We start from the raw sequence: 16,197 nt of genomic DNA on the forward strand, positions 1-16,197 counted from the left end.
CTGCCCTCAGGGCCCGCCCGAGGCCCCACCCGCCCGCAGGGCCCCTCGCCCGGCGCGAAGGCCGCGAGTCGCGCTGCCGGCCTCAGCGCCCCCTAGCGGCGGCGGGCTTCGCCCCCCTCCAGCCGCCGGCCGGCCGGGTCGAGCGCCTGCCCGGGGCGGGGCGGGGCTTCCTCCGCCCGCCGGAAGTGACGGCGGGTCGGTCGGCTGCGTGGGGGATGCGCGAGCGGCGGCGGGCCGGGCCGGGTGATCCGGCGCGGGGCGGCGGCGGGCGCCGCCATGCTGAGCCGCAGCTCGTTCACCGGCCTGGTGGTGGGGGTGTTCGCCCTCTACGTGGCGCACACCTGCTGGGTCATGTACGGCATCGTCTACACGCGGCCCTGCCCGCCGGCGGCGGCGGCGGCCGGCTGCGTCTGGCCCTACCTGGCGCGGCGGCCCAAGCTGCAGGTGAGCGGGGCCGCGCCCCCCCGGCAGACCGCCTGCGGAACGGGGCCCTTCGGCGCGGCGGCGCTGGCTCGCCTCGCACCCGCGCTCACGCGTGGGCCGCCCGCGGGCGGGAGGAGGGCGCGGCCCGTCGGTGTGCGTACCCGAGGGAGCGGCTCGCGGGGCAGCGCCGGGGTGGGGGGGGGGGGAGGGGGCTGGCTGGCGTGCGGGGGGTACGTCGCGCTCGCCCCGCGCGAGCTGGCGGCTCCCCCGGTTGGTTTCAGCTGAGCGTGTACACCGCGACGCGGCCCAACGTCGGCGCGGAGAGCGGTGTCGACCTGGTGCTGAGCGTGGAGGACTTCGACGTCGAGTCCCGGTTCGAAAGGTGAGGCGCGGGGGCGGCGGGGCGGGAGCGCGCGCGTTCCTCGTCCCCGGGTCGGGGCCGGGGTTGCAGGCCGCGCGGCTCACGCTTGTTGCCACAAGGCGAGGATGGCGTGAAGGCGGGAGCTGTGTTAGTCGGGTTTTGGCCTCGGAGCTGAGGATGAAGCGCCGCTCATAATAAAAACGCTGTTTTGTTCGGCGGCTTCTTTAAATAAAGTTTCCTGGAACTATTTCATGAATTCTCTTAAAAGCGCGTCCCTGGGTGGGAGTGGCATGCTGAGTTCGCCTGGCGCCGAGGAACAGGCTCTCGGACAAACTTCTCCTACGTTGGAAATCATCTCGTAGTTGCAGGAAACAAAGCTGTACCAGCAAATACGGAAATGCTTCTTTCTCTCATGTAGACTTGACAGATCTTGAGCGATGCCCGATGTTGTCTGTGGTAATTCTCAGACTCCCCTCTCAACGTCCGTCTCGTTGGCAGTGCCAGATGAGTAACACACACGTGACGTGCGCAACTGAAGTATTGGTTAGTTTGGATCGGCGTGCATAGACAAATGTTTCACAAAAGCGCTCTTTGCTTATAGTAGCAAAAATGACTTTCCACTGTCAAAATCTAAGTCAGAGTGCCTGGAAATGCTGGAGACTTCCCTCGAATAACGCGTAGCCAGTGTGCTACCTACACTGTGTTTTGTTCTTAATAGCCGTGGCTTCGGACCTGGGATAGAACTTGGAAGTCAAGCCGTGTTTTCCTGTGTTTTAGCGATGCGCTTTTCCATAACTGTTTCAATGCTGATCATCATAAAAGTAAACCTTTTTCTGGTAGTTCAGGGTTTCGAGATCTTCTGAAGGGATTTGGGTGCTAAGATGGAATAAGACTGTGCCCTTAGACAAATTTCTAAGCATGACACTGCACTCTACGTATGCCCCTATACAGTAGACAAGTAGTGTAAAACTAATTGGTTTGTATTTCATATCTCCTGCCTCACTTTTTTGTGTATAAAATAGTCAGCTTATGCTAGACTCTCTTGTCGCAGAGTCTCCCAGGTTCTTTCACGTTCTGCATTTTCTATAATTAAAGAACATGACGCTCTGCAGTTTGGGTCATAATAAACTGCATCTGTGACAGACTTGAAAATACAAGAACTGTTTTACTGGCAGTGCCTGCTAAGCCTTTGAAGGTGTTCAGAGCAAAACAACCTGAGCAAATTTACAGGAATAGAGGTGGTGTTATGCAGGGTTGCAAGTAGGAGGGTTTCTTGGCTAACACAAGGCGAGTGACCTTATGTGTTGGGCCTCCTATTGAAAGTTCTGTGCTTGGCATGCTATAGCTGAGAAGATATTCTATTAATGCAAAGTGCTTGGCAAAACTTTGTGACTTTCAATTTTGTGTCCTGTATCCAGTCTGTGATACATGTTCAGCACAGGGGAGGCTGTTTTCTGCAAGTGCTGTGATAAGTTTGGCAGGGGAATACAACAAAGAAACTGGTGATGCAGTCCTGTGTTATCTAGGGTAATAAAGTATGAATTGGACAAAGATTAAAATATATTAAGATAATAGTAAAACTTTGGAAATGCAAATATTGTGATATATATTTGAGCATATAAATTGATCCCATCCAGCCATGGCTTGTTGGGACATATTAGCCAGAACTAATTGTTGTGCGTCAGGCAACCCATATGTCTCTTCCGTTTTTTTATCTTTTTTTTTTTTTAATGTCCCCAGCCTTTTTTATTAACATCTTCAGTGATCCTTATGTGTCACAGCACATGCTGAAATACCTAGCTATGTCATTTCATAATGTATTTATGTTCTATTTTAGGACAGTGAATGTCTCTGTACCAAAGAAAACCAGAAATAATGGCACATTATATGCATATATATTTGTTCATCATGCTGGCATTTTGCCGTGGCATGACGGTAAGCAGGTGCATGTAGTAAGCCCTCTGACCACGTACATGGTCCCTAAACCAGAAGAGATTAATTTGCTCACTGGAGAATCAGCCACACAGGTACGTGGATTTTCCATCTGTAGATGAATAACTGCAAAAAAAGTAAATTCTTTTACAGAAACTTGTAGTGTTAGCGTCTGCTGTGCTTGCATCTTCACGCTAATGATGATATTGGGGGGGGGGAATCAAAGCCCGTCTTGATTATCAGCTTGTACGCTAATAGTAGACCACTCAGCACAACAGAGGTGGAGCCCTCTATGACAGTGGCTGCTATTAAAACACTTCTCTGGTTAACGTTAATTACTTCTTTATGGATTCGTTGCTTTTGGTGGAAATACTGTATTGTTCTGTAACAGCATAATGCTGCTTTCTATAGTGACTTGGAGTCATGTGAATTAATATGCTTTGCTTTTATAAAACAGAGATATGAACTTGATTTTGACATCGGTGGGTGACCAATGTCAAATTGCTTCTTTTGCTTTATGATGTTCTTACTTTCCACTTCAAGAGAATAAGATAATATCCTTTGACAAATGCTATGATTACTCACTAGGGGTAGAAAAAAATGTAGTTTTATCTAATGAAATAATTATGAATGGCTGTTGTGCTTCATATTAAGTGGAGCTTGAGAATTTCGCTCTGTTCTTCTTTGGAATCTGAAGCATACCTGTAGCCAGCAGTGCCATTTCTAAACCCTGTCAGAATAAAGTTGAAAATGAGTTGAGGCTAGAGTCCAGCAATGTAAGTTGGAACAGGTGGTGTTCATCCAGAGAAAAGCAAGTAGAATGCCCCCGGGAATAAGCACCTACTGAAAGCTAAGGTTGCACACGGTTTCAGTGCTGCTTCATGCAGCATTTGGAAGCTCAGAAGTCTGAAACAAGTGATCTGATTGTTTTACTCCTCAAAATTAGTATGGTTGATCATCCACGTCCTTTTGACTGTTTTGAAGTAACATCTGATGACTTTACAGTCCTTATTTCAAAGTGACTTTTTCAGACTAGTATCCTCATTCCTGGGGTATTATGATTAATTAGCTGAATGTCCGTTCTTGATGATCAAGGCAGTGAATGGGCACTGAAGTTTTTCAGTGTCAGATTATGGTGGGCCTTTACATCCGTCTGTCGTATTTGAGCAGAATACTTGACCTGGTCAAAATTAAGGTACAGTGTTTCTTAGTGGGCTTCTGTTTTGTGATATAGTTAATGACTCCGTAGTTTCTGTGAGTTAGAGTGAGATCCTATTCAAAATTCTGTATGTCTTAGCAGTATGTATGTTTATTGTATTTTTAAAGCAAATCGAAGCAGAAAAACAGACTAATGCCCTAGATGAGCCTGTCTCTCACTGGAGGTCAAGATTAACCTTCAATGTCATGGTGGAAGATTTTGTTTTTGACGGATCATCCCTGCCTGCTGACGTTCACCGTTACATGAAGATGTAAGTCAATGACTTAATTTTGCTAGATTTGTTACTGTGAACTTACTGCACATTTCTTCAAAAATCCTCTGTGGCTTCTTTTAGTGCTTTGTGTTTAAATTGGTGCTTAGGAGACAAGAATAGATACTTTTAGTGCTTGCATTTCGGTAGTGACAGTTAGTAAGATATTATACACTCGGAGACCTTATTGCCGATCTCTTGTTCCTGGGCAGCTCGGAGTTTGGAATACTTTTTTGTATGGAGTTATCATAGTAAGTCAAAGCAGAACTACAAAGACACAAGCAAAATGCTACAGCAGACTTCGTACCCCCTTATTCTCAAATCATGCTTCTGGCCTTTAAAACAATTACTGTCCAATGACCTTTCCAGTTACCCTTCACCTGCAAATTATCTGTACAAACTGCAAGTGCTGAAGAGGCACAGCTGATCTCTGATGACATCTTTTTTCTCCCTTTCTGACTGGCTTTGTTTGAGAATGTGTGTTACTACATTACATCCTTTTCTCAAGAAAATAACAAAAAACAGGGATAGGTTTCTAGGCCTCTAGATGCAGGCGTAGCTTCTGTTCACAGCTTGCTGAAATTACTTCCAGTGTTAACCATAGAATAGTGCTGCATTGGCTTGTGCTGCTGCATGTTGATGCCTTTTTCTTCAAGTATCCTGTTAAATCCAGAAGTAGCTGCTTAATTAGCAGACCCTGGGGTTCTGGGGTAGCTTCCCAGCTGGAATAGATAAACTTAGTAACTCATAAAATAGGCCCATAACAAGAAGGGGTTGGACTGGGGTTATTGAATGAGGATACCTTTTCTGGTCATGTTTAGATACGCATCAGTGCTGTTTTGTCATTGCATTATTGCATTGCAGGAAATTGTTAGGATATGAAATAGCCTGCTGCAATTCCACTAGCAGTAGCTTTAATTGTAATTATGATATAGAAATCTAAACTGCTTCAGTTAAATGACCACACAGTATTTCTGAGCTTCGATTTAGTACTTTTCTGTGTTGCTGTTGCCCAATGTATATTTAGTAGGCAGTCTTTCTTAGCATGCATAGAGGCTTCTTTCTTTTGTCAGCAACTAAAATTCAACTTTCAGGCTTTAAAAAGCTCTGTTCTGCTGGTTCCATAGACTTTTACCGAGAACATTACAGTGTAGATAACTGCCTTTCTAGTGAAGAGCTTTAAGAATTTCTCTCTTAGAGCATTAGACTAAATACTTTTCTAAGATACTAACAAAGCAATTGCATATAGGTCATAATTTGCTACGTAAGTTTCCAATGGTCAGTTTTGTGGAGGGCTCAGAGGGTGGGAAGTTTCTACCAGTCTCATGTGGGTTGGTGAGGTGGCAGAGCAATCCAAGGGAGAGCTTCTGTTGAGGACAAGGCAGAGAAGATTTCTGCTCCTTGTGCGCACTCTCCAGTAGTATCTAGCCTTCCTGTGTGCATACCGGCTATCGTATTCATAGTCCTGTGCTAGTGAGAGCGTGTGCTGTTGCTGACCTGATATATGTCCTTGGGGGTGCAGAGGAGTGGGGGAGATGGTAGAAAGTTGTCGTTGTTGCAGTAGGAGAGGGATACTTGAGACAAAGGATACAAACACCTTCAGCACATTTCAATAAACCTTTTAATTTCCTCTGCCCTTGGTCATGCAACAGCTTCAGCATCATCACAACCAATTTCATTTGTCTTTTTTTTTTTCTTGTTCTCTCTTTCTACAGAAAAGTAGAAACAAACTAAAAGGAAAAATATGACATGCCTAATTTTTTATACAGACAGCTCTCAATGAAGGCCTCTAGGCTAGTGGCTTCTTTCTTGCTATATGTTAAAAGAAAAAGTGCCTGGAAAGATGTTGGGAAATATCTACATGGGTAGATCTGAAAGTGATGAATGAGTGCTAATTTGAACAAAAGTAGTTTTCTTTTTAGATCACTACAGTCATAAAATCCATGTTTAAACATCCTAGGGTTCAGTTGGGGAAGACAGTGCATTACCTTCCAATATTATTTATTGATCAGCTAAGCAACAGAGTGAAAGATTTGATGGTGAGTAATAAAATGCCTTTAATTACGTTTAACAGTTTTAACAGTAATCTTCGATGTTGTTTTAATTAAGATTCTGTCATAGGTTGTTTGCTGTAATGAAAAAGTATAAATTCACAAATGGACTCTCAGTGATTGTTTAACTTAATGTGGTCAGCTGTGGTACCTACAGAGGCTGGCTCTGGGTTTTGAGACTCCCCTCTGGCGGAATTATCTGCCAAGAAGTCCCTTCTGTTCCACCAAAATATATTTGGATCCCATTGCTTCTGCCTTTTGGTGGATGTGGAGGACATCACTGCACCACCAGCTGTGTTGGGAGCAGTCTCGTGAGCAATTTGAGTCCCTAAGCTGAAGAAGTTGTATTAGCATCCCAGAGTGGCTTCTGATACCTTCTAGGGCAGTGAGCATAACGAACACAGCTGATACTGGAGCTACACTGAGATAAGTCAGGAGCTACTCTCTTATCTCCAAAAAATTAACTCGTGATTATATTTTCTGGTGGTGCTCTCTGTCACATTAGAGTAATTTGAGCACTTGAAAAGTTGGTGTTGTAGTACGTCCAATGATTTTGTGCACTCAAACAAGTCAGGACTTAGAAACTTCAATAATGGAGTTACAGAAGGATGAGGTTGGGTGAGATTTCTGGAGGTTACTAGTCCAATGCCCCTGCTAAGAATAGGGTCACCTAAAATGGGTTGCTTGGGACCTTCTCCAGTTGGGTTTTGGCTTTATCCAAAGATGGAGATGCCATAGCCTCTCTGGGCAACTTGTTCTAGTGTTCAGTTAAAAAAAAAAAAAAAAAGGAAGTAAATAGAATTTTCTGTGTTCAGTTTTTGCCCAGCTCTTCTCTTGTGGGAAATCGTGCAGTTCCTTTACTATGTTACACATGGCAGTCCCTTGCATCTAAACCATGTTCGTCATAACAGCTCTTATTTTAAGCCCTGCAGTTCTTTTCAGTTGCACTGACTGGAGTTTAACGATCTGTTACTGAGAGCAAAAGTCTCGGGGAACATCTCAAAACTGATAAATGAGTGTGTCTGGATTCAGCATCTTCTAGATGGAAGTCTTGGTAGATGTAAACTTTCTGTAGACCTTCTAAATAGTCTTTCCGGTTCATTAACTTTAGCTCACACAAAGAGTTTTGTTACTTAGTATTGGGGAGAATCTTCTTTAAGAACTTGTACACCCTTCACCCCAAGCTCATTTGGCAAAATAAACTCCTGAGCATTTATTACAAATCTTGGTAGCAGATAATTTTGTCCAGTATTTCTTTAGATACACTTTTGTGATGTCTTTATCGGTGGTCATTGTCTTTTAAGTTTCTTATCGCAGCTCATTTGGTTCAGTACATTCATATGAGCTTCTAACTGGTCATGTAGCCTGTTTACAAATAAACTCAGCATTCTCATGTTTTTAAAAACATTCCCACAATTTTCATGCATGTGGTGGTTAATGCTACTGTAACTCACTGCCTTAAAGTCGTTAAAGATCCTGAGAAGTGCTGCAAAGACTATTCCATCAAAGCTAGCAGACTTCCCCTTCAGCACTGGCTTTTGTGACTTCTCTGTGACTTGCCAAACTGCTCGCAAGCCCTGCGGAAAGAGTGGTCTAATACTATGCATAATGCAAGACAATGAGGGGTAAGTGAAGAGCAGGAAAGGGTAAGGGAACAAGGTGATGCAGCTTTTGTGGAGCAAGGTTGTCATTTAACTGCAAATAGGGGCAGAGACGCTGTCTGTTGCGTATGCCCAACCTAAAGTCATGGGGCTGAGTATGCGTTTTCCTGGATTGTGCTAGACTGTGTGGACTTTGAACTGTTATTTTGATCCAGATGTAGGTCTTGTGGTAAGTAGGAAAGAAAGATGTGGTAAGTACTGCAGTCTAGATGTTGTGTTCCTCATGTTGTTAAATGTTCTTGCCAATGCTGGGGGTTTGGGGATTGCACAGGATTCGGATTTAAAAAAGAGAAAACTTTAACATTCATACTGCTGAGCTTGCTATGTTTACACACTGTTTTGTAGTACTGATACAGCAGAGCGCTAGAAGTAATATCTGATGTCCTGAGTCTATACTACAAGAGTAGGTTGTATTGCAGAGGTTTGGTAACTTCCCGGTTTTGAAGTCTTAGCAGCCATCACACTCAACTCTGTTGTGAGGCAGCACTTGCGGACTTTTAATTATTCGTTGAGAAAGAGTTCATTCTTCTAATCTTTGTATGTTTGTTTAATTTGCTTTTGGTGTTGAAGAAGTCCTGTGTCTGTCCTGTATTGCAATCTGATTTTCTCCTATGCTACCCCGACTGCTTGGTAGTGTTTTGTCTGTGTAGAGTGCACTTGCTGCGTGTTACTGACACATGTATTTGCAAAATTTTTGTTTTCTATCTGTCCCAGAAATGTTGATGCAATCTTTGACAGACTGAGAAGTTGGAATGAGAATGGAGGGATTACAGGCATCCTTTAAAAAGGAGAAGCCTGGAAGATGTTTATGTAGCTGTTTGTAAACAGCCGTAGAATCTTGCCAACGTTCTCTACCATCAGCTCTGACCACGTTGTTTTTACCCTGTTTTGGTGTTGGGATTTTTCCCAGACAGTTCAGCAGTCCCTGGCACCATTCTAGTTCCACAGGCTTTCTCTCTGCTGTATTTAAAAAAACTTTCTCAACCCCCGTTCCCCTCCCTTTCATGCCTGCGTGTTCTGCTGCTGTCTGAAAAGCTTACAGGGTCTTGGGAGGGTGGTGAGGTTGAGAATTGCTTGTATTCCCTGGGGGAAAGATGGAGTGGAGAGTGAATGTAATCCCCAGATCATACCTGGGTGATATGTGGGGGCGCTAAAACCATGCTCCGTAACATAAGGATTAGAAGAAGCCTGTTCATCTCAGGTGTCACCTAAATAATTACTGTAGAAACAGCTACAGTGTAGAGTAGCAGTTCTGTGATGGGAACTGTGATTGGGTAGAAATTAGGAGCCGGGAGCAATAGACCTTCAACTGTTGCAATTCAGAGTGCCTGCCAGTCTGTGGTATTGAGCTGTTCTCAAAAGTTTAAAACACACTGCCTGAACTTGTACCTGGGTAGCTGCAGAGAATTCTAATATCCGTGAGGATAAGTTTTTCTGTTGGATTTAAAGTTATTTGAGAGACAGTCATCTATCATGGAGAAGAAGCTGAGGCAATTGAAGACTTTTTATTTTTCTCCAGCTGAAGGAGGCCCCAGGTAGTTCTCATCATAACTAAAGTTTAAGTGATCCAGGAGAATTAGCTGAAACTTACTCCTCTTAGAGCAGGAAGATTTTTGTGACACCCCATTTCCCAAGCTTTGCGGGCAGGATAGCTTGCTTAGCTTTAGCTGTGGTGTTTTCACCAGTCTGAGCAAGTAGGATCATCTTGCTTCCCAGCTTTTGTTTTGGTATGAGTTGTTGTGACTTTAATTTCTGTCAAAAGTAGCCTCAATTTAGTAAAGTTCTGACTGTGGCCTTTGGGATATGATTTTTTTCTTTTTCTTTTGATCATCTAGCTTAGGTGATCTTAGCATATACATGCAGAGGAGAACGGTCAAAAGAGACAGTTAGCTTCAGCACACTTTTTCCACTTGAGCTGAGACCAGCAGAGGGAACTGTATGTAAATGTCTCAGGGTCATTTGTATACAGCAACAGTGAGGTTGCTGTAAGAACTTGAACAGAACAAACTGCTAATTTAACATTTCATGGGAAAAAAACCCAAATACTTCAAGTATCCTATAGAAGTCCAAGATTTACTCCCTTTCAAAAAACAAACTGACCTCTCAAAATTGTGTGATTAAATCATGGTGTGATATAATCACTTTCCTTTATTTAAAAAAAAAATTAATGGAAATAATTGTTGCCATTTTTCTGCTATTAAAAATGAAACTATATCTTTTTGAAATACAGGTTATAAATCGTTCAACAACAGAGCTACCTCTTACGGTGTCATATGACAAAATATCTCTTGGAAAACTCCGATTTTGGATCCACATGCAGGATGCTGTGTACTCCCTCCAACAATTTGGTATGTTTTCTATGTTTAATGACTATAGGCTGAAAAAAAAAGAAAGACCAACCCATCAATCTTTTTTTCTTGTAAGTACATAGATGACCCTAAACTCTCTCTTTTTTTTTTGGTAAGTTGATGAAAAGGTTTAATGTTACAAATCTTACATTGTTTTACCTTAACGTAAAGATGGAAATAAAATGTTGACATGTGGTAGGAAACAAGAATACAGAGGTGAATTAACCATTTTTAAAATAAATTTTATTTGGATAATACTACTGTAAAACCGTAAGAGGCCAAAACAGAAGAGAGAATTTTTGCCACAGGTTTACCCTATCATCCATGGAGCAGAAAAGCTGACTCAGAGTTACATAAGCTTTTATATAAGCCATATATAGCTGGTCACTGTAGCCATATGCCTACAGTGAAATACAGGCAGCCATCGCAAAGTCTTTGGGCTGAAGCTGGGCATGAAGAAGGAGTCTGGGTTCTGATCATGCTGCTTCAGAACTGTCTGGCTGGCACTTTGGCTCAGTTACAAATTTATAAGGAATTTCAGATAAAATGGAGGCTTTACATGTATGAAACTATTAAATTCTGTGTTTCACTTAAATGTCATGGAGTAAGTGTACACTTTCACTCTGAAGGTCATATGCTCTGTGTTGGTGATAGTATAGCCAAGCTTTTACTGTCTTTAAATGTTTGTTCCACTGATGTAGACCTTTGTGAGTCTGATCATCACTCTTAAAATCCCGCATCTTGTTTTCAGGGTTATCTTTGCTGACTTAGTTTTCTCTCACTAGACTGTAGTTGACTTCTTTACACTAGAGTAAGGAACTACATCATAACTGAACTGGTGTTAGTGTATATGGATGTAGCCTTTTTTCTGATCCTCTCTTCTTAAGCTCTTCAGACAGCAATTTGAACTCTTTTTTTTTCAGGCCAAGAGATCTTAAAAGCTTCTGTGCTGTATTATTTTAGTGGTTCTTAAATACTTCCCAGGTTTTTGTTTGTTTGTTGGTTTGGTTTGGTTGGGTTTGTTTTAATGCAGATAGGTGCAGTATTCTCCTAGTTTCTCAAGAGACACATTCAGGGGCAATACTGCCTCCATACTGCTCAGTGTTGTTCTTTCTTCACCAAAATTTTGTCAGTAAGAGGAAGAGGGTTTGGTTATTCACAGTGGTCTGAATTATAATGGACAACTTAGCGTTTAAGGCAGTGATTCCTCTGGGGGGAAAAATCTGTCCTGGTTCAGCACTAGTTTCAGACAGTAGACACAGTACCTGTATACAGTGTAACTTAGACTCATAGAATGGTAAGGGTTGGAAGGGACCTTAAAGATTAAAAGACCTTTAAAAACTTAACTGGGGGTCTAGACTTTCTCCATTTCTTTTGCAGCTTATGCTCTTCTTGTGTTTATTGGGGGAGGAAGGGCGGGTAAGGAATAAGGTCAGCCTAAGTAGGATCCAGCAGCTTCTCCTTAGCTCAGGCTAATGTGTATCGAAACTATAAGTATGTCTGCTTGAAGTAGCTGTCTTGCAAGAATCAAGTAACCGCTTGCTCAGAGTTTGTGTGGGGCATTTGATCACCATCGTTTCTCCGTAAACTTTTGTGAGCCTCCTCAGAATGGCATAATTGCAATGATGGACACATAAATCAAGACCTGTCATCCTAGGAGTACATCCTCTGCCTGAGGAAGAAGCTTACCTAAGATGCTGCTGTTCCCTATAAGTATGCAGATAGTGAAATGTAAGGTTTAAAATTTTCCTTTTGGAATAACTTACGAAAAAGTCCTCTTAGATCAGTAAGAAAACTCCCATTTTCAAGTGATTTTGCAAAGTTCGCATCCTGCTTGCTGTGGTGCAGGACAGCTGATACGACACAGTAAACTGGTACTGAGCTCACCAGTATCATAACTAGCACCATTGCCGTAAATGCATTGTGCGTTTTCTGAGTACGGTACACTTCAGTCACAGTGGCTGGAACTTTCCACTTCATGAAGAAAGCATCTTAACACTGGCTGACGGAGTTCAAAGGGATGCTGTATCTTCTGGAAAACACACTGCTTGGTGCTGGCAACCGTATTTATCACAGACAGGCTCTAACATTTTTTCAATTAATGGTTGTCCAGTATATAACAAGAAAGCAACATTCCTGCTTTAGGAGATTTGGTAAGACAGTAGAGAATATGTATTCATCTTACAGATTGTGATTTCTGGAAGATGCTTTGCCTTTTTCCATTTATCGGGGAAGCTTCCAAGTTAATTCTGCAAGGACTATCAAAAGAGTTGATGCCTGATCCATGATACTGTTGCATGTATGGCCATGTTTTCCACTGGCCTTTGTTGTCCTCCACAGTGTAGTCCTTTTCTCATTTTTCGTTTCTTAATGTGAAGCTCACTTTTCTTATGTATCAAATAAAAGCTCAGAGGCCAAGTTGAATAATCCTTTTTCTTCCCACTCAGGCCAGAATGATTTCCTGTGTGTTGCCATTCGTGTCTCTGGTGTTCTGCTTGGGTTGTAGTTACACAACATGTGAAACGCACATCAGTCTGCTTGTACCTGATGGGTTTCGTTTAAAGCAGACCAAATAACTACACAAAATATAGGTAGACTTGGGTTTTACTGGCAAAGCTGCCATCTTGTTTTGGATTTATGATTCCTTAATAAAATATGTGCAGGTGAAATAACATTCCTTTCATACTGGACTCTAGCATAACAGCAATTAACTGTCTAGTACTTCTTTCATAATTGCTTGTTCTTTCTCTTAGGGTTTTCGGAAAAGGATGCAGATGAAGTAAAAGGAATTTTTGTTGACACTAACCTGTACTTTCTGGCTTTGACATTCTTCGTAGCAGCGTTCCATGTAAGTAGAGAAACCTTGTTTCTTAGGAATTATAGAAAATGTGAAAAAAATGGGGTGGGAGGTGGGTTGAACTTCAACACTTTTGTGGAGTTTTATCTCATTTAGTGAGAACTGTTCTTGGAAATAGTAATTTCAGTAGAGCAATAGAAGAGATGTCTGGTACAAGTCAGCTGTATTTCCAATACCAAGTTAATACAAAAATCTCAAAAAAAATAGAAATATGAGATAACTAGGTATAAACAAAACAGTCTTGACTGAAATATAAAACATTCAACTTCATTATCATCACTTTTTTTTTTTTTAGCTGAACCAAAGCACCCAGAATTAATATGCCTGTCAACATTGGTTCGTATTTTCTGCTGAGTTATCACAAAGTTTGCTGCTGCAGTGGCATAGCTTGGGCACCAACAGTAGGGTTTGAGTCTCTGACTTCTAACCCCTGGACAAACAGCTGATATAGATTACTTCAAAAAATTGTTGCTGTAAAGTGCAGAGCTTGTGGCTCTAGGCATGGTTGTTTGTTGTGTCTGTCAGCATTGTGTGCATCTTGATTTAAATACAAATCTTTGTTTTAACAAATAATGTGTTTACACTTCAGTGTTCTACATTGAACATTTTTGTTATCTACAATTACGTGCAATACAATTCTGATATTCTGGGAAATAGAAGAACTTGCTGAGCATATTAGGTTTCTTTATACTTACATTACATACAATTGATTTGGTTGGAAACCCTTAGACTTCCCAACCATTTTAATTTATTTTTTTCCATTCTGTTTATTAGGTTGTAAGATAACTGTAGGCTGGGACTGGCTCTTCTGATATTTTTTTTTGTGTATCATTTGGCCCAATTAAAAAAAAAAATAATACCCTTTTTCATTAGAATCTCTGACCCAAGAATTTGTTAAATCTGTGCTGCTTTTTTTTTAAGACAGTAAATGCTTAGAGGAAATACTGAAAAATATGCTGGCGGCCAAAAAGGGCAAACTGCATTCTGGGATGCATTAAGCACAGCATGACCAGGCAGTCAAAAGAGGTGGTTATCCTGCTGTATTCAGCGCTGGTGCGGCCTCACCTCAAGTGCTCTGTGTAGTTCTGGGCCCCGCAATTCAAGAAGGGTGTTAAGGTCCTTGAATGCATCCAGAGGAGGGCACCAAAGCTGGTGGAAGGGCTATGAGGAGCAGCTAAGGACTTTGTCTGGTTTGGAGAAAAGGAGGCTGAGGGGTGACCTTGTTGCTCTCCACAGCGTCCCGAGGAGGGAACGTGGAGAGGGAGGTGCTGAGCTCTTCTCCCTAGGATCCAGGGACAGGACCTGTGGGAATGGTTCAAAGCTGCACCAGGGGAGGTTTAGACTGGACATCAGGAAGCATTTCTCCGCCAAGAGGGTGGTCGGACACTGGAACAGGCTTCCCAGAGAGGTCGTTGATGCCCCAGGCCTATCTATGTTTGAGGCGTTTGGACAATGCCCTTAACAACATGCTTTAACTTTTGGTGAGCCCTGAATTGGCCAGGCAGTTTGACTAGATGACCGCTCCATGTCCCTTCCAACTGAAATAGTCTAGTCTATTCTATTCTGAACAAAAATACTGGAAAAAATTCGCAGTACAAATAAATTTAATGCTTAAATGTCCTTGAAGATTCCGATCAACTTCTTGGTGATGAAATAGAGAGGAGAAAATGACTTGCTGTATTTTAGAAATTTTTAAAAAAACTTTGGTACTATCCAGGCCTCAATTGGCTGTCAGTCCAATACAGAGCACTTTGAATCTAATTTAGTGTGGCTTTCCCCGATGTGTCAAGGAGGTGAGCAATTCCTTAAGGTCCTCAGTTCTTCATCCTCTTATCATCTGTTACCCTGTATTGGGTCACTAACTTTTGTTACCAGATGCAGCATTGTAGTGTCAGCAGTACCTGGGATTCCTGCTGTCATTTTGCACTGCTTTTGGAGCTTGGGCTTCTAAAAGAGTTTTTGTTTTTAGCTTTTATTTATGGTATTTAATTTTGATTTCTGAGACTTCTAAAACAGGTTTTTCTTGCAGTTCTATCTTAAATGCATTTTTAACAGTTCAGCTGGTAGTCTTTAACTAGTGCATGTTTGAACAAATGAGTGTGTTTCTTGCTTTTTGCAGCTTCTCTTTGATTTCCTTGCATTCAAAAATGACATCAGTTTTTGGAAGAAAAAGAGGAGCATGATTGGGATGTCTACAAAAGCAGGTATGGGCTGGAATGCAAAGTGCTGTGCATGTACTAGCTAATATATCCTGTGTGGTTTTAGGCTTATGTGAAGCTGAAACTTTGTAGATTCACCAAGATGGCAAAATGAGATGTGTTTGTATATGAAAAGAAGATGGCTAACAGTCTGGTTCTAACTTTATTAGCATTGTGCTGAAGTATCACTTGTTTTTAAGCACTCATGTCACTTCTGAGGTTTGACTGTCTTACAGCTGAGAATAAGTTTAGTACGAAGTCAGTCACCAGATTTCCTTTGCTGAAGGAACAGAAAAATACTTTGAGAAAAGAATGAGGATCAGAAAGAAAATCTTGTGGGTGGAGAGAATGTGCTGTCACTGGTGATGCTGTTCTGCAAGTCCCATGTGTTCCTTGTGGATAAGTACAGGTTCCAAAATATTTGAGGGGAAAAACGCTGTAGTGTAATGCTGTTGTTTGACTTGGGCTTTGGTGTAAATGGGGGCAGTAGGAGCAGGTGGGGTAAGAGCATGGGAGTCTTGAATTGATTTGGATGTTGGAAAGATGGGAGAAACATAGTGGTCTGACATCTTGTCGAGCCTTTCTAGAGACAGATGAAAGCAGTAGCCAGCGCTGGAAGCTTGAGGTTTAACCCACTACTCCCCAGCCTTGTTTATTGTGCTAATACTTACTGCTTGTTTTTCTAACATATTTTTCCATTCTGATTATAAACCAAAATAGCAAACCTGGAGTCACTTGAACTCTGAGACTATCCTTAATTCTACCATATTTACAGATTGGTTAAAACATGCAAGGAATAGCAATACCAGGAAAAATAACAGGCATTCTGAATTACGATGAACAGTAATGTGTTTTTTTCATGTGGAGAATCTGTTTATCATCTTTGTCAGAGTGCAT

General features: G+C 42.1%; 1 protein-coding gene across 1 annotated transcript in view; it reads left to right on the forward strand.

Annotated features, from left to right (window-relative positions):
- Positions 1–207: 207 nt before the first annotated feature.
- CLPTM1L (CLPTM1 like) overlaps positions 208–16,197 on the forward strand; it is a 28,959-nt gene continuing 12,969 nt past the window's right edge. Inside the window, exons 1-8 of the mRNA XM_075416668.1 lie at positions 208–444; positions 705–805; positions 2,622–2,811; positions 4,043–4,185; positions 6,146–6,224; positions 10,128–10,245; positions 12,999–13,093; positions 15,222–15,306. Of these exons, the coding sequence (XP_075272783.1) occupies positions 277–444; positions 705–805; positions 2,622–2,811; positions 4,043–4,185; positions 6,146–6,224; positions 10,128–10,245; positions 12,999–13,093; positions 15,222–15,306 (979 nt within the window). The 5' untranslated portion in view covers positions 208–276. The remainder of the gene's footprint in view (positions 445–704; positions 806–2,621; positions 2,812–4,042; positions 4,186–6,145; positions 6,225–10,127; positions 10,246–12,998; positions 13,094–15,221; positions 15,307–16,197) is intronic.

The sequence above is a fragment of the Opisthocomus hoazin genome, chromosome 3 (assembly GCF_030867145.1).
Source record: "Opisthocomus hoazin isolate bOpiHoa1 chromosome 3, bOpiHoa1.hap1, whole genome shotgun sequence".
NCBI lineage: Eukaryota > Metazoa > Chordata > Aves > Opisthocomiformes > Opisthocomidae > Opisthocomus > Opisthocomus hoazin.